The sequence below is a fragment of the Leptinotarsa decemlineata genome, unplaced genomic scaffold (genome assembly GCF_025532065.1).
Source record: "Leptinotarsa decemlineata unplaced genomic scaffold, Ldec_3_MD MMD2_tig00026347_RagTag_RagTag, whole genome shotgun sequence".
Classification (NCBI taxonomy): Eukaryota; Metazoa; Arthropoda; class Insecta; order Coleoptera; family Chrysomelidae; genus Leptinotarsa; species Leptinotarsa decemlineata.
In genome coordinates, this window is record NW_027412698.1 from 3,093,086 (window position 1) to 3,111,880 (window position 18,795).

General features: G+C 33.2%; 2 protein-coding genes and 1 long non-coding RNA gene across 3 annotated transcripts; 2 read left to right on the forward strand and 1 right to left on the reverse strand.

The window, feature by feature from the left end:
• Window positions 1–5,759: 5,759 nt before the first annotated feature.
• LOC111503459 (uncharacterized) lies at window positions 5,760–8,045 on the forward strand. Its single transcript, XM_074183904.1, has 2 exons — window positions 5,760–6,459; window positions 6,688–8,045. Exons 1-2 carry the CDS (start codon window positions 6,396–6,398, stop codon window positions 8,043–8,045), a joined length of 1,422 nt encoding a protein of 473 aa, XP_074040005.1. The 5' UTR covers window positions 5,760–6,395.
• A 3,548-nt stretch (window positions 8,046–11,593) lies between these two features.
• LOC141486184 (ubiquitin carboxyl-terminal hydrolase 10-B-like) lies at window positions 11,594–12,253 on the reverse strand. The gene has a single exon (XM_074183905.1). It carries the CDS (start codon window positions 12,251–12,253, stop codon window positions 11,594–11,596), a length of 660 nt encoding a protein of 219 aa, XP_074040006.1.
• A 516-nt stretch (window positions 12,254–12,769) lies between these two features.
• LOC141486145 (uncharacterized) lies at window positions 12,770–14,504 on the forward strand. Its single transcript, XR_012467667.1, has 3 exons — window positions 12,770–13,100; window positions 13,411–13,487; window positions 14,164–14,504. It is a non-coding gene; the product is annotated as an uncharacterized lncRNA (long non-coding RNA).
• The last annotated feature ends 4,291 nt before the right edge of the window (window positions 14,505–18,795 follow it).

The window sequence follows — 18,795 nt, forward strand, 5'->3', positions numbered from 1 at the left end:
ACGTCATATTGTTGATAAAAAAGCAATTAATACGTCATAGTGGTGGGAGGAGGCTTAGAACCGGCTCAAATCTCCTACTAGCAACATTTCAAAATTATCATGAAAAATGCATGTTCTCAGGCAAACAAGTCCATTCAATTGAATACCGCGAATTATGAAAAGCTGCAATACATGTTATTCCCCGCATCTGAAGTTGAAAAAAGTCCAAACCAATTTGTTTGCCTAGTGCAAATTTTTGAAAGAATGTTTTTGTGAAATCATTTGAGAAAATTTCAAACGGTGAACGCTGATGGAGGCATATTTTTTATAGCACAATATGTGATTTGAGAAAATTCATGAGGAAAATATTGATGTTGAACTCTGAACTGTACAACGAAGTTAACGATGGTGATCTCAGCAATATAGCTATAACTCGATTGATTATATCAAAATTATGAATACAAAATACTTTGTCAGTTTCATTTCCTCCAAGTATTCATCTCTCCTCCACATATTGGCTGGCAATTATTCGGTAATGAAGTGAAACAATCTTAATGAGGTCTAGCCACGCCCCTACCTACCTGACATATATATATATAAATTCAGATATCCCATAGTAAAATCATAATCAATCAGTTCATTTCAGTTGATACCTCAATCGAGAACAATGGATATCGATAAATTGAGACACGAACCTTTTCCAAAGTTTCTAGAAGAGATAGTGAATTGCGCAACTCAATCTCAACGGCAAATAATGTATATAATGTATATAATATATTTCAATGCTTTTTTCTCGATTGTGGTTTTTCTTTCTGTAAAGTAGCAACATTTCAAAATTTTCATGAAAAATGCACGTTCTCAGGCGAACAAGTCCATTCAATTGAATACCGCGAATTATGAAAAGCTGCAATACATGTTATTCCTCGCATCTGAAGTTGAAAAAAGTCCGAACTAATTTGTTTGTCTAGTGTAAATTTTTGAAAGAATGTTTTTGTGAAATCATTTGAGAAAATTTCAAACGGTGAACGCTGATGGATATTACCCGAGGCATATTTTTTATAGCACAATATGTGATTTTAGAAAATTCATGAGGAAAATATTGATGTTGAACTCTGAACTGTACAACGAAGTTAACGATGGTGATCTCAGCAATATAGCTATAACTCGATTGATTATATCAAGATTATGAATACAAAATACTTTGTCAGTTTCATTTCCTCCAAGTATTCATCTCTCCTCCACATATTGGCAGGCAATTATTCGGTTATGAAGTGAAACAATCAAAATATCAGGTAGAAAGTTGTTATTTTCAATGAGGTCTAGCAACGCCCCTACCTATATATATAATTGATAGTGTAACGACCGTATGTATGTATAGAATAGTCTGATTAGAATAAATATTTACTCTTTTTAGCTGCCCGAGCTTTCGCTAATGTTTATTAGCTTTATCGAGGGCTGTAATATAGAAAGTACATGATAAATATACATATATATATATATATATATATATATATATATATATATATATATATATATATATATATATATATATATAAAACATAATAACGGATAAAACAGAATACCTGTGCTATGTGAGACTATTCAATTTGGAAATTTCAATTATGAAAGAAGTCTTCAACATCAAAATGACAACTTTTTGACATTGAATAATGTGAAATACTTTTTCAAATTTTTATTATCGTTCATTATGGGGATTTATACTGTGTTAATATTACAGGATGTATTCAGATTTATATTTTTTGTTAGTAAAAATGAATAAATTTTGCTGAGGTTGTCGATGTCTGTCTTTTTGTTGATATTGTTTTCTTTAATTTTGATCTCAGCCATTTCCAGAAATTGCCTTTTATTTGAATCTGGTTCGAAATGGAGAATTTTGGTGTTAGTATAATTGGCTGAATGATCATTATCTAGAACATGTTGTGTGAGTGCACAAGAATTTCGTTTTAAATTTTTACAATTACTTTTATGAAGAGCTATGCGGGTTTTTAAATTGTTTTTTGTTTGACCTATATATATCTTATCACAATTGTTGCAGGGAATTTCGTAAACTACATGTGACTTTTCAAATAACGGATCTTCATCTTTCAATTTTGAATGTAGTTTAGTTAAGGGTTTAACTTTCCTTTGTGAAATTTTTATATTCTGTTCTTGTTTAAATACGTTTATGATTTTGCTGGACAATTCAGGGACATAAGGAATGGAAAAGTATTTGAAATTTGGATTTTCAGCTTTATTGTTCTCTCTGATGTTGATGATATTAGATGGAGTATTATATAACAATTTATTTAAAAATTTTGGAGGATAAGAATTAGTTAATAAAATATTGAATAATTGTTTTAAATTTTTTTATACCAATGTAGGATGAGAAATTTTTTCTATTCGATTTTTTAAACCTAGAACTAAATTAATTTTCATTTTTTGTGGATGGCAGGATAAATAATTTATATATCTGCCTGAATTAGTGGGTTTAGTAAAATAATCTAAAATAACAGAGTTATCATCTTTCCTGATTAAAAGAGTATCTAAAAAAGGTACTGTTTTGTTTTTTTCTTTTTCTATGGTAAATTGAATAGATGGATTGTAATTGTTAAAAATGGTTTTTACATCATCAATTTTGTCAAAAGGTACAGCACATATTATATCATCCACAAACTTTTTCAAAAAAGGAAACTGAAATGATAATTTTGGAATACATTCATGTAATAAATCATCCATCACATACTAGGCTAAAATAGGTGATAAAGTTGATCCCATTGGAGTACCAAGTATTTGTTTATAATATTCGTTGTCATAAACGAAAACAGTAGTATCAAAAATGAAATCTATTAATTCTAAGAAGGCTGTTTTTGTTAATTTGGTATGATTAGTAATAATATTCCAATGTCTTTCAATGCTGTGTTTTACCAGATTTATTGGTATGTTACTAAAAAGTGATATAACATCCAAACTTATAATTTCGAAATTTTTAGGTAGTTTCATTCCTTGCATGAAAGTAGAAAATTCAAAAGAATCTTTAATATAATATTGATTATTTGTATTATATGCATTGGTTAAAATTTCTGTAATGAACTTTGAGAGTTTACTATTTGGTGCATCAATGGATGATATGATAGGTCTCAAACTCAATATTGGTTTATGAATTTTTGGTAAACCATAGAATTTTGGAACAATGGAGTTATATATGGTAAAATTTTCTTTAGATGTCTTACTGATGAAATGTTTCTCATGTAATTTTTTGATGAGTGCATTAGATTTTTGTTGTATAGTGGACGTTGGATTATGATTGAGTTTTTTATAATAATTAACATCATTCAAGAGTTCATGAGATAATTGTTCATATTGAGATTTTAACATGATGACTGTGGTATTGCCCTTATCAGAATTGTGGTTATTATCAGTTCTGGATGGTCTTTGATAAATTTTTTACATTTATTAAAAATATAAGAAAAATAACAACTTGTTTTAGGTTTTTGAAAATGATTTGTGATGATATTTGTTATTTGTGCTCTGAATACATCTTGTTTATTGTGATAAGATATATATAGGTCAAACAAAAACAATTTAAAAACCCGCATAGCTCTTCATAAAAGTAATTGTAAAAATTTAAAACGAAATTCTTGTGCACTCACACAACATGTTCTAGATAATGATCATTCAGCCAATTATACTAACACCAAAATTCTCCATTTCGAACCAGATTCAAATAAAAAGCAATTTCTGGAAATGGCTGAGATCAAAATTAAAGAAAACAATATCAACAAAAAGACAGACATCGACAACCTCAGCAAAGTTTATTCATTTTTACTAACAAAAAATATAAATCTGAATACATCCTGTAATATTAACACAGTGTAAATCCCCATAATAGACGATAATAAAAATTTGAAAAAGTATTTCACATTATTCAATGTCAAAAAGTTGTCATTTTGATGTTGAAGACTTCTTTCATAATTGAAATTTCCAAATTGAATATTCTCACATAGCACAGGTATTCTGTTTTATCCGTTATTATGTTATATATATATATATATATATATATATATATATATATATATATATATATATATATATATATATATATATATATATATATATATTTATTATGTCCTTTTTATATTACAGCCCTCGATAAAGCTAATAAACATTAGCGAAAGCTCGGGCAGCTAAAAAGAGTAAATATTTATTCTATTCAGACCGAATCCCCGAAAAACTACTATTCTATATATATATATATATATATATATATATATATATATATATATATATATATATATATATATATATATATATAAATTCAGATATCCCATAGTAAAATCATAATCAATCAGTTCATCATTCAGTTGATACCTCAATCGAGAACAATGGATATCGATAAATTGAGATACGAACCTTTTCCAAAGTTTCTAGAAGAGATAGTGAATTGCGCAACTCAATCTCAACGGCAAATGATGTCTCCAGGCAAACCGATACATGAAATCGAATATCGAGAGATTCGAAGAGTATTCTTGATTGTGCTTACTTCACATTTTGAAAAGGAGACAGACCAACGGAGTGCCGTTGCCGTTGTATATAATGTATATAATATATTTCAATGCTTTTTCTCGATTGTGGTTTTTCTTTCTGTAAAGTAGCAACATTTCAAAATTTTCATGAAAAATGCATGTTCTCAGGCAAACGAGTCCATTCCATTGAATACCGCGAATTATGAAAAGCTGCAATACATGTTATTCCTCGCATGTGAAGTTGAAAAAAGTCCAAACTAATTTGTTTATCTAGTGCAAATTTCTGAAAGAATGTTTTTGTGGAAATTTCAAACGGTGAACGCTGATGGATATTACCCGAGGCATATTTTTCATAGCACAATATGTGATTTGAGGAAATTCATGAGGAAAATATTGATATTGAACTTTGAACTGTACAACGAAGTTAACGAAGTCCAACGAAGAGTCTGGAAATTTGCTTGTGAATGTAATGCTCCCCCAAAACGAACTATAGCAGATAAAGCCAGTTATTTTGTTGTGAATGGTAATCTCAATAATATAGCTATAACTCGATTGATTATATCAAGATTATGAATACAAAATACTTTGTCAGTTTCATTTCCTCCAAGTATTCATCTCTCCTCCACATATTGGCAGGCAATTATTCGGTAATGAAGTGAAACAATCTTAATGAGGTCTAGCCACGCCCCTACCTACCTGACATATATATAAATTCAGATATCCCATAGTAAAATCATAATCAATCAGTCCATCATTCAGTTGATACCTCAATCGAGAACAATGGATATCGATAAATTGAGACACGAACCTTTTCCAAAGTTTCTAGAAGAGATAGTGCCCTCAAAACGAATATTCAGTTTCTTAGAGTCTCTCATGTGTTCTGAAATTCGTGTTTTATGATATCGTCCAGTTTGACCAACATAGCATTTGTGACAGCTTCCACAGTTCAATTTGTACACTACGTTAGATTACAGGTCTTGGGGTGTTTTTTATTTGTTTTATTTAAGAAAAAATGCTTTTCCAAATGTACTTTCATTTAAGAAGGCTACTTTAATTTGATTGCTAATGACTATCATTCCAAGTTTATCAGATGAATTTTCTATAAATGACATTTTCTGATATTTGGGTTTCACCTCAGTATTTTGGGAAGAGGAACTTCTTTCTGTCATTATTTTTCTAATGAGGGCTTTAGAAAAATTATTTGTAGTAGGTAATTCTCAATCAATTTGATATTTTTTTATGGAAATCAGAATTGGAAATGGCAATTGCTCTAGATTTCAAATTCCCTATAATATTGATTTTACTGTGGAAGTTATGTTTGGAAAAATATTTCAAAAATCTCTCGTAGGAGATTTGAGCCGGTTCTAACCCCCCCCTCCTTTGAAGTATCTGTTGCATGATGGTTCATATATGGGTGGGTTGTGTGTGTGTGTGTGTTTTGCTCAAGAGTCTTTTTGATAAATATGGTTGAACATCTAGAACAGCTGGATGTTCAAAATCAAAAATGTGTGCATATTCTTTTTCATGTTCAATCAGGGCTGTGGAGTCTGTCTCAGAGTCTGTCATGCGTTCTGAAACTCGTGTTTTATGATACCGTCCAGTTTGACCAACATAGCATTTGTGACACCTTCCACAGTTCAATTTGTACACTACATTAGATTGCATGTCTTGGGGTGTTTTTTTTGTTTGTTAACTTTTTATGCATATATTTTGTAGTTCTGCCATGACCAAATCTGCACAAATGGTTGATACACAATTACCCATTACCAACTCGAGAAATTTGTTTGTGAATAGTTCCATTGTAACAAAAGTAATTGGAGTCTATACATTCATGTCCTTTTGCGTCGGTGTTCTATCGAAGGTATTGCAATTTTTTTTTATTTTATTTTTTAAATGTATCTACTATGTCTAATGTTTTTTCAAAATAGTTATATCAACACGGAGAAACTACTTTTTGGTAAGTTATAGAAACGATACTTGTCGTATAAGTTTTTGTGGGAGGTATGTTTATGAAACTACATTATTACAAAGCCCTGAAGAAGAATTTAATTGAATTCGAAACGTTGGCAAGAAAACAATTGTTTCTTTGAGAAAAAATTGATCCTGTTACCCAACCAACCATTCATCAGATATATTATTAATGTCTATTATTATATTCCATTCTAATTATTTTGTGAATTTCTAGCTTGGAGTATGCCTCTTTTCACTGATACCGGTAAATCTGAGAAGGGTAAGGTAAATATCCTGGAAGACGTGGTGTTGGTGCAGGGATCAGAGCTACCAGAGAATATCGTGGACTTCTTAACGGAATTCCATGTAGAACTCCCACTCAGCCCCCTTCCTGGAGAACCTGTGATGGTGACAACTCCAAGACCTGGATGTAGCAGAATGGAGGATGTTCGTTCAACCACCCCCTCTTCTGAAACGAGCAGCACCAGCAAAGACGCGGAGAAGGGTTCGAAGAGGGCCAACAAGAGAGAGGCAGCGAACGGTAGCGATAATGAGTTTGCTGCCCCCCAATCGACTAAGAAAAGAGTGTCCGCCGCTAAGTCGAAGCAGGTGGAGCCGAAGGTGAAACCAAAGCAGTCGGAGCTGCGGAAATATATGAAAATATGGGATGAGACGAATCCTTATCGGCAGCCGCCGATGACCTCGACCCTGTGGCGAGTCCCTTCTACGTTGGATACCACCGTTTCAAAGTCCGAGACGGTCAATACGAAAAATCAGCCACCGACGGCATCGCAGATGCCATCCACTGCATTAAACATTGAGCCAACCACCACCACGACATCTTCAGAGACCACAACCGGGCCGCATAACCTACCAAAAACTGGATCCATAGTACCTCAGCCACCAATGCCCACCACCATGACATCTTCAGAGACCACAACTGGGACTCATAACCTACCAAAAGCTGGATCTATAGTACCTCAGCCACAGATGTCCACCAGCATGACATCTTTAGAGACCACAACCGGGCCGCATAACTTACCAAAAGCCGGATCCATAGTACCTCAGCCACCGATGCCCACCACCATGATATCTTTAGAGACCACAACCGGACCGCATAATCTACCAAGAACCGGATCCATACTATCTCCGCCACCGATGCCTGTGCCAACTGTTCAGCGGACAACTTCCGTCCCACCCTCTGGTAGCAAGATGGACTTACCGACACCGCAGAGGAGCTGCAACTTAGTCAACGACGTGCTCGAACTCGGCAGAATATGCCGAGAGAGAAAGACGAAGCTACTAGTGATCCGGGACAGCGATGAGAGATTGGCAGAGATTGCCACACGCAAGCGACGATTTGTGGATCGACAGGAACAACTAGTCGAACGGAAAAGTTGTTTGCTGGCTGAACTGTCAGAGGTGGAAACCAACATTGAAAGGGGACGTCAGGACATCGTCGGAGTCAATGAGGAGTACCGTGTTGAGGGTGATTCAACGAAACAGTACCGGCTGGAAGTCGCCCACATTAGCAACTATGTGAAGGATCTTCAGAAGCGGATCAAGAAGGGAGTTGACGACATGGTGACATAATCAACATTCATTTCCCTAAATTTCAATTCGAAGACGATGACGACAGATAAACATTCAAATTAGTTTGGTAGATATTGGAAGGTTAGAAGAAGCAGTTTGTAATCTTGGAATAAACAGTGTGGAAAAAAATTCCTCCTCTTTCATTCCATTTCATACTACTTTGATCATTGTGATTTTTCTTGTGAAATTGAAAATAAATGAGATAATTCCATTATAAGATTTCACCCCCTACTTATTTCAGATTTAAATCGATACAAATATCGAACCTATGAAAAAAATTTGATGGGATCGAAATTGTAGGAAATTCAATTTTATACAACTTTGTTCATCACGAAGTTTCTCGTAAAGTCAAAAATAAACGTGATAATACAATGACGAAATTTCACCTCCACCCTTTCTCTAAAAATATCGATTTTATGAAAAAAAATTATAGGAATCAAAATTGTTGAGAATTTAATTTCATACAACTTTTGTCATAACTATTTTTCTCATAAAATTCAATATAGATAAGTTATATAATGAAAAATGTATATTTTTAGTCGTAATCCAATTTCATATGCTAATGAAAGACGACACTGTTAGAAGAAAAGCGAAATTCAAACTACAGCTGCGATTTTTTCGGAATTCATCTGGATGCGCTCTCATGTACTGAATGTGTCGACATCATGTGACGTATGTAGAGGTCATTTCAATGTTGATGTGACCGAGACAGACTAAAAATCTCAAGGTCAACTCCCAAGGTTATGCGACTTTGAACATTGTTCAAAATAGCTGTGAAAATATAAAGTGTGAATGAAAGTCATCCAAAGTCAAACCCAAATCACTACCTCAAAGTCGCCTTATCCTTATTACCTCGTGACGTACATTAAGGGTGTGACGTAGATCAAGGTCGAAGCCAACTCGATGCATCGAACACAGGCGCTTCCCCCCCACCACCACCACCAATTCCAACTCGATGTGTTGACAGAAGGCGATACAAGCAAACAGTGGTCGTTGAAACTTCACGGAGTGCAGACGTATACGCTCTCTGTCACGATGGGTACCGTCCAAACTGGTGAAGAAGGACCGCTCATCAGTCGATGGATCTTCGTCGTATGCAGACGTGTGGTTATTCTGTACAAACAGGTACAGAATACACATGAAGGACAATATCAAACCCTGACTTTACCATGTATGCAATCTAGTTCCCTAATCTCAAAGTTGAATTCCATATTCAAGGTCATGTTTCATGAACATAACTGAAGGATGTGAACCCTGTACCGTGCATTCCCACACACAAAGCAATTGTAATTACGTCACTATGTCACACACACACACAAAAAATTTCATATGAAAAAAAAATCTGAACGATCCCTGCACCAGACACTTCAAGGTCACATCGCCTTGATGTTATTTAACGATAAAAAAAAACAATTAATACGTCATAGTGGTGGGGGGAGGCCCAGAACCGGAAAAAAAGTTCTGAACGATCCATACACCAGACGCTTCAAGGTCACATCGCCTTGACTTCACTAAACAACAACAAAAAAAGCAATTAATACGTAATAGTGGTGGGGGAGGCTTAGAACCGGCTCAAATCTCCTACTTTCAGATGCGAGGAATAACATGTATTGCAGCTTTTCATAATTCGCGGTATTCAATTGAATGGACTTGTTTGCCTGAGAACATGCATTTTTCATGAAAATTTTGAAATGTTGCTACCTTACAGAAAGAAAAACCACAATCGAGAAAAAGCATTGAAATATATTATATACATTATATACAACGGCATGAACAATTACATCATAGCTTTTCTCATTTTGAAGTAAACCTTCAGCAATTTTCCAACAGCCGCCTTCGCACCCTCATACTCCATTTTATAGTCAGCATTTCTGGTAGTATTCAACAGTGTGCGCCATTTGTTACTATTGGATACGACTTCTTGAATACACTTCCCCAGAATTTTCGTGGTTGCTCGCACACTCCGTTGGTCTGTCTCTTTTTCAAAATGTGAAGTAAGCACAATCAAGAATACTCTTCGAATCTCTCGATATTCGATTTCATGTATCGGTTTGCCTGGGGACATCATTTGCCGTTGAGATTGAGTCGCGCAATTCACTATCTGTTCTAGAAACTTTGGAAAAGGTTCATGTCTCAATTTATCGATATCCATTGTTCTCGATTTAGGTATCAGCTGAATGATGAACTGATTGATTATGATTGTACTATGGGATATCTGAATTTATATATACAGTGCTTTTCAGATAAAAGTATCCACCTTTAATAACTTTTGTAATACTGGTATTTAGGAAAAATCCAAAAACACGTCAATTTATGTTGGAAGGGGCAAGCATTATGGCTTATTTAAACTTACTGGAAAAGCCACCCCCTCACCCCTAGCATTATCCCTTTTTTTTTAAATTACTTCTCATATTTTTTATGTAAAATTTGGATACTCCTCTTTGAGCTGATTTCAAAAATGTATAATACTTGTAGGTTAAAGTGGTTAGTTTATGAGATAAACAATTTTTCTTTTATTAGCACAAATTTTACTTAATTTTTACTTTCACCTCATTTGCCTGTAATAAAATGGGTTGTACAACAGTTGAAAAGTTGAAAAAAGTCCAAACTAATTTGTTTGTCTAGTGCGAATTTTTGAAAGGATGTTTTTGTGAAATCATTTGAGAAAATTTCAAACGGTGAACGCTGATGGATGTTACCCGAGGCATATTTTTTATAGCACAATATGTGATTTGAGGAAATTCATGAGGAAAATATTGATGTTGAACTTTGAACTGTACAACGAAATTAACGATGTCCAACGAAGAGTCTGGATATTTGCTTGTGAATGTTATGCTCCCTCAAAACGAACTATAGCAGATAGAGCCAGTTAATTTGTTGTGAAAGGTGATCTCAGCAATATAGCCATAACTCGATTGATTATATCAAGATTATGAATACAAAATACTTTGTCAGTTTCATTTCCTCCAAGTATTCAGCTCTCCTCCACATATTGGCAGGCAATTATTCCGTAATGAAGTGAAACAATCTTAATGAGGTCTAGCCACGCCCCTTCCTACCTGACATATACATATATAAATTCAGATATCCCATAGTACAATCATAATCAATCACTTCATCATTCAGTTGATACCTAAATCGAGAACAATGAATATCGATAAATTGAGACATGAACCTTTTCCAAAGTTTCTAGAAGAGATAGTGAATTGCGCGACTCAATCTCAACGACAAATGATATAATAATAATATGTTTATTTGTCAATTTTTTTTTTACGTTGTCAAATTATAATTAGTTCCAACGAAATCAAATATACATATAACATTAAACATTGAACAATACCTATCACTAATGAAATAATAAAACAATTCATTAAAACCAAAAAAAAATATCAATTTCAATAAAAATTTAAACGAGAAATTCCGTAAGATTCCAGACGCTGAACTCTACGTAACTCTACGCAACCTTATTTAGATAGGAAAATATCGCTTTTCCTGTAGAACAGCAAATAAGGAACTCGCGTTCCCTGGGGTTTCAATACGTCTTCATTTTACACGGTCTTGACCGAAGAATCGTCGTACCTAATCCAGCAATTGTAGCCGACGTGGAAGGCATCGGTCACGTAGTGTCCAATGTTGGCATTTTTGCCTTCATGGTAAACGACGGCGAATAGCTTGTATTGTCTCTCTGTTGGAGACTGTGTTTCCGACGATATCAAAGTCGAATCAAACTTCAAGTCGAATTCAAAATCAAAAGCCTTGATAATCTTCGTGCAACAGTAGTTAATGTATTTGAGAAACTTCAGATGCAAAATAAGGATAACGGGAAGTTTGCAGAGCGTAATTTGTTCCCACGCTTCGACCTTCTCGTTTGTTTTCGACGAAGTCACTCCCTCTAAAATGTTCTTGGAGACAAGTAGCTTAAGCGCTTCTCTGACGCTCTTCACTTTCTCAATGTTGAGTGGCAGGGTGAGGAAAGGCTGGGTATTCTCAGTAATGTGGTCCACGTTGCGATAAATGCTCGACTTTAGTTGCCCCCCGAAGATGTCACTTATCGGTGTATTAGTGAAGTCGATCCTTCTGGTTGAATGTCCTTTATTTTTTGATTCTATTATGTTCCATAAATTATTTGAATCATTGCTCAAAGCAGAGTCAACGAGAGGTTTTTCATCTTTAATATAATTTTTAACCAACTCATTCAGCTCAAACATTCCATCATTGAGTTCATTCAAAAGAAAACCTAGAAACTCTTCTGCATCTTGTTTCAATTGTTCACATGCTAATTTACATCGATTATATTATATATAATATACAAATAAACATCAACCCAGAACATCGCGAAAGCAGAGCTTGTATGCGATGAAACTGCCGAAATTTTCGATTAAAAAATATACGTATTTTATGAAATAAACTATAGCAACAAACAAAAAAGAAATACAGAAGAAATAATCTAGACAGTGAATAAAACTTTTGTATGTAGTAGTTAATAAAAATAATAATAAACAAAAAGAACTACAAACCATTGCAAACAACAGGATTTGCCAATACAAAAAAAGAACAAGATACCATGTTACTAGGACGTCAGGCTCTTAGTAACAAATTAATTTGATGTCATTCGTCCAAAACGAATTTTTTAATTAATTTTTTTAATTTTTTAAAATATTCTGCCTGTCGAATGGACTCCGAAAGTATATTCTAGGCTCGACTAGCTGAATACAAATGACTTCGATGACCAATTGTTTTGTGTGTCAGTTCTGTTTTGATCAATTTTTTTACTTTATTTCTAGTGTTATGTACGTGGTCTATATAATCGTGACGTCCATGTTTATATTGAAAATACACTAACTGTATGTAGTACAACTGACTAATATCAAATATTTTAGCCTCTTGATAAAGAAGGTTTGTAGGATACAACATGTTTCTTTTAAATATTATTTTTAGGAATCTTTTTTGTAGTCTCAAGTTTGGACAAATGACAGTTTGCGGCTCCACCCCATCCCAATATTCCGTAATTTAGCCTAGATTCAACCAGAGAGTAATATACAATCTTTATCACAGGTAAGTCTAAGTATCGGTTCAGAAATTTTATTTTATATAGCATAGGCCTTAATGTTTTAATTACATTTTGTAGATGTATATTCCATTTCATAGTATCGTCAATTGTTATACCTAAATATTTTATATATCTAACTCTATTTATTTCTATTATTTTATTGTTGACATGTAACTGTACAACATTAAAATCTGGTAAACCATTTTCATAACAACTAAATGGAACAAAGCACGTTTTTGAGTAATTAACAGTTAATAAATCATTATCAAACCAGTCTATAATGTGAATAAAATGTTGATTAATTTTTTGTTGTAGGTCAGCCCATGACTCACTCTGATAAAAAAACAGCCGTGTCATCTGCAAAACTAATAATGGAACCTTCAGTATTCAAGGTAAGTAAATGATTAATATAAATGGTGAACAGAATCGGCCCTAGAACCGTACCTTGCGGCACACCATATGTTATTAAATTTTCTTCACTTAATTTATCATTTATTTTGACTTTTTGCTTTCTTCCAGCTAAATAGCTTACCATCAAATTATAAACACTGCCCCTGAAACCTAAATCCTGTAAAGTTTCCAACATCCTATTTTGAGACACTGTGTCAAATGCCTTTGCAACATCCAAGAAAATGCATAACAATTTTTTGTTTGTATCTAGTGATTTATAAATTTTGCTTGTCAGAAAAGAGATTGCATCCTGTGTTGACCTATCTTGCCTGAACCCAAATTGATGTTCTGATTTCAAATTGTATTTATTCAAGTATTTTGTTATACGAATTTTCTAAATTTTTTCAAATATTTTTGCAAAGTTAGAAATCAGGGAGATAGGTCTATAATTGGAAACTTCAGTTTTACTTCCTTTTTTATGTAATGGGACTACAATTGATAATTTAAAACAAGAGGGGTATACACCTTTATAAATAATATTGTTTATTAAATAACACAGTGGTGTTGCAATCTCATTTGCAATTTCCTTCAAACATTTTGCGGTAATTTCGTCGTAACCCGGTGATTTTTTGTTTTTTAAAGATTTTATGGTGTTAATAACTTCTTCTTCTGTTGCAGGTTCCAAGAAAATTGAATGGGGTAGTGATTTGTAAGAATGTTTACAATTTGAAGTCCGCGGTATTTTATTAGCAAGTTCTGGTCCTACATTGGAAAAATAGTTATTGAATTCCGTAGCTATTTCAAAAGAATCAGTGATAGAGTTTCCTTGAACATTATGTATTTCTGTTATACTGTTATTTGTTTCTGTTTTGCCTGTGAGTTCACTTACAGTGTTCCACAGAATTTTTGAATTATGTTTAGATGCATCAATTTTATTTTGGTAGTAGTTACGTTTGGCTGTTCTGATCAGTGTTGTCAAATTGTTTTTATAATTAATAAATTCATGTTTTTTAAATAAATCATTTGGGTTTTTCTTATGTTCTTTATAAAGTGTGTCTTTCTTGTTTATAGATTTTACCAGACCATTTGTAATCCACTGTTTTCGATGTTTGTTTTTGGCATTTATTTTAATTTTTTGAGTATTAGTATCTATATTTGTTCTCACTACTTTCATAAGAGTTTCAGCTAATTTATTTGTATCTTGAATATCATAGAATGTAGTCCAGTCATAATGCTTTAAAGAATGTTTTAAGTTATTATAATTTATAGTTTTCGTATACAAACTTTGGATTTGCTGTCCCGAATAGTCTTTCCCAATGCCACCCTGTTGCAAATGTAGAATTGTCGATGAATGATCAGTGAGTGCAGACTTATAAATACAGGGGGCACACAAATTATTGGATAATTCATAATTTTAACTTCTTACAAAAATATGATCTAAGCAAGTTCCTGAAGCATCTCTTGTTATTCCATTTATTGTTGAAACAAAATCAAATTCATAAAGTATGTTCAAATAGTCAGACACCAACTGATCATCCTCATCTAATATGTTAATGTTAATGTCACCCAAAATGAAATGATAATCAGTAAGAAATTTTGATGCCACTAAATACCGCCCAAGACTATCTAAAAACTCTCTAATATCAGTAGATGGTGGTCTATAAATTGACGTAAGAATAATTTTTTTATTATTTACAGTTACATTTGTTTCAATGACTTTAAGTTGGTTAATGTTTATGATATTGGTATGGTACTTTAAATTATCACGTATGTATATTATCACGCCATCATTTTTGTTTATATCACCTTCATTATATATTAAACTATACCCATTTAATTTAAAAATACCTGTGTTTTGAACCTTAAACGTTTCAGTTAAAACTATTACATCAAATTTATTTTCGAACTGTTCTAATATAATCTCTAGCTCATCCATATTCTTTGCAATGCTTCGTATATTGTGGTTAAACACCTTGAATGAATTTTTGCAATTTTTCTTGTTAAAATATCCTCATATTCTACAATATTATATACAGTATAAGTATCTAAAGTTTTAATTCTAACATCCCTAATATACTGATCCATCCCCAATTCTCTCTATTTCTTTACTGTCCTTTAAGATTAATTAATTGTCTACCCTAATTAGGAAAAAAAAAAGAAAAATATATATAAATTATACTAAAAATAATAAAATAATGAGAAATATATAAACAATTTTCAGGTCGCTGCTCTGGCAATTATTCGGTAATGAAGTGAAACAATCTTAATGAGGCGGCTGTTGGAAAATTGCTGTAGGTTTACTCCAAAATGATGTAATTGTTCATGCCGTTGTATATAATGTATATAATATATTTCAATGCTTTTTCTCGATTGTGGTTTTTCTTTCTGTAAAGTAGCAACATTTCAAAATTTTCATGAAAAATGCATGTTCTCAGGCAAACAAGTCCATTCAATTGAATACCGCGAATTATGAAAAGCTGCAATACATGTTATTCTTCGCATCTGAAGTTGAAAAAAGTCTAAACTAATTTGTTTGTCTAGTGCAAATTTTTGAAAGAATGTTTTTGTGAAATCATTTGAGAAAATTTCAAACGGTGAACGCTGATGGATATTACCCGAGGCATATTTTTTATAGCACAATATGTGATTTGAGGAAATTCATGAGGAAAATATTGATGTTGAACTTTGAACTGTACAACGAAGGTAACGATGTCCAACGAAGAGTCTGGAAATTTGCTTGTGAATGTAATGCTCCCCCAAAAGGAACTATAGCAGATAAAGCCAGTTATTTTGTTGTGAATGGTGATCTCAGCAATATAGCTATAACTCGATTGATTATATCAAGATTATGAATACAAAATACTTTGTCAGTTTCATTTCCTCCAAGTATTCATCTCTCCTTCACATATTGGCAGGCAATTATTCGGTAATGAAGTGAAATCATCAAAATATCAGGTAGAAAGATGTTATTCCTAATGAGGTCTAGCCACGCCCCTACCTACCTGACATATATATAAATTCAGATATCCCATAGTACAGTCATAATCAATCAGTTCATCATTCAGTTGATACCTAAATCGAGAACAATGGATATCGATATATTGAGACAAGAACCTCTTCCAAAGTTTCTAGAAGAGATAGTGAATTGCGCGACTCAATCACAACGGCAAATGATGTCTCCAGGCAAACCGATACATGAAATCGAATATCGAGAGATTCGAAGAGTATTCATGAGAATAGCTATGTTGTAATTGTTCACGCCGTTGTATATAATGTATATAATATATTTCAATGCTTTTTCTCGATTGTGGTTTTTTTTTTGTAAAGTAGCAGTATTTCAAAATTTTCATGAAAAATGCATGTTCTCAGGCAAATAAGTCCATTCAATTGAATACTGCGAATTATGAAAAGCTGCAATACATCATTCATCTCTCCTCCACATATTGGCAGGCAATTATTCGATAATGAAGTGTGTGAGATAACACCGTGAAATATCATACAGTCCACTATATCTATATCAAGACACTCGATAACCTTCGTATTTATATATATATATATATATATATATATATATATATATATATATATATATATATATATATATATATATATATATATATATAGTAATAAACAAATTAATTCAACGAAGTGTATCATCAGTAATTTCTAACATGGTCCTTCGAGCCGCATGAAACTAAGCGCCGAAAACTGTAGCAGGTAGAAAAACTTGAGGACTTCAATCGACCAAACAAGCCTTCGGCCTGAACGGGAACGAAGCGAAACAATTCATAGCTGGACGATTTTTAATCGTTGGCAGACAAAGCATCTCAGCCGGCAAACCACGCCGCAAAATACATGTGATGTGAGTCCTTCCGATTTCCATAATTTCATTTAGTGTTTATCCTTATTTCTCAATCTCTGTGCGGCTGTTGGAAGGGTTCATAAGTAAACATGGATCAAGAAACTCTAAACCGTAAACGTGGGTTTATAAAAGGGCGTCAAAGCTTATTTAAAAATTATTTATTAGCATTGAAACAAAAAATTAAGAGTGAAAGTATCGAGATACTTGATGGAAAGGCAATTTTAGGTTCACAGAGTAGAATGGAAAGGAATATTGATTTGATTAACGAATTTAACAAATATCAAAGTGAGCTTGAAACATTAACAGATAATGTAGAACGGATACTAATAGAACAGGAAGAATTTGAAAATGAATACCATGAATGGAATTCAGAAGCGAAACTCATTATAGACACATATTATTTAGCGTTTCAAGCACAGGAAACAACAAGTTCTTCCAACAAAAATATCAGTTCAATACAGGGGATAAAATTACCTCAAATCGAATTACCAAAATTTGCGGAAAATTATGAAAATTGGCTAGAATTTATAGGTACGTTCGAATCACTAATTCATTTGAATGATGCTATATCAAAGGTACAAAAGTTTCATTATTTACGGTCAGCTTTGATGTCAGGGGCGGCTCAGGTAATTCGGAGTATTTAGTTGGCTGCTGATAGTTATGATGCATCCTGGGAAACTTTATGTAATCGGTACGATAACCGTAGCATTTTGGTTCACAATCACGTAAAATCTATTTTTGAAATGCCTATTCTAGTTAACGAATCAGCTTTTGAATTGCGAAAAATGCTAGACACAATATCAAAACATTTAAGATCTTTACAAGCGTTGAAGCAGCCTACAGAACGGGACACTCTACTTATTTATTTATCAGCTCAAAAATCAGATAAAAAGACTGCTCGAGAATGGGAAGAGTGGAAAAATAGTCTGGAGGCAAAATCGGCACAAATTACTGTGGGACAAAATGCAGCGGCTGGAGTAGCGAGTGAAAATAGTACGGGAGTAAACGCATGTAATAGTACAGGAATTGTGAGTGCAAGGCAAATTTTACCAACTCTGGATGATTTCAAACGTTTTCTCAAACTAAGAGCGGATCTTTTGGAAACCTTGAAACTAAATAAGTTGCCGAAATCTGGGGATAATGAAAATATTTAAACTAAACATAATGCTAAACGCGTGTTTACAACAACTACTGCTTACTGCTTACTTTGCAAGGGTAACCATTTCGTTCAAAACTGTCCGGATATCTTAAAACTATCTGTTAATCAACGAATTGATAAAGTGAAGCAGCTTAAACTTTGTTTTAACTGTCTAAGAAAAAATCACTCAACTAATAATTGTCGTGCAAGTACGTGCAGAAAATGTAATGCCAAACATCACACCCTTTTACACTTTGACAGACCACGGTTTGGGAAAGCAGAGGCACCATTAGGAAATCAGTCATTAGGC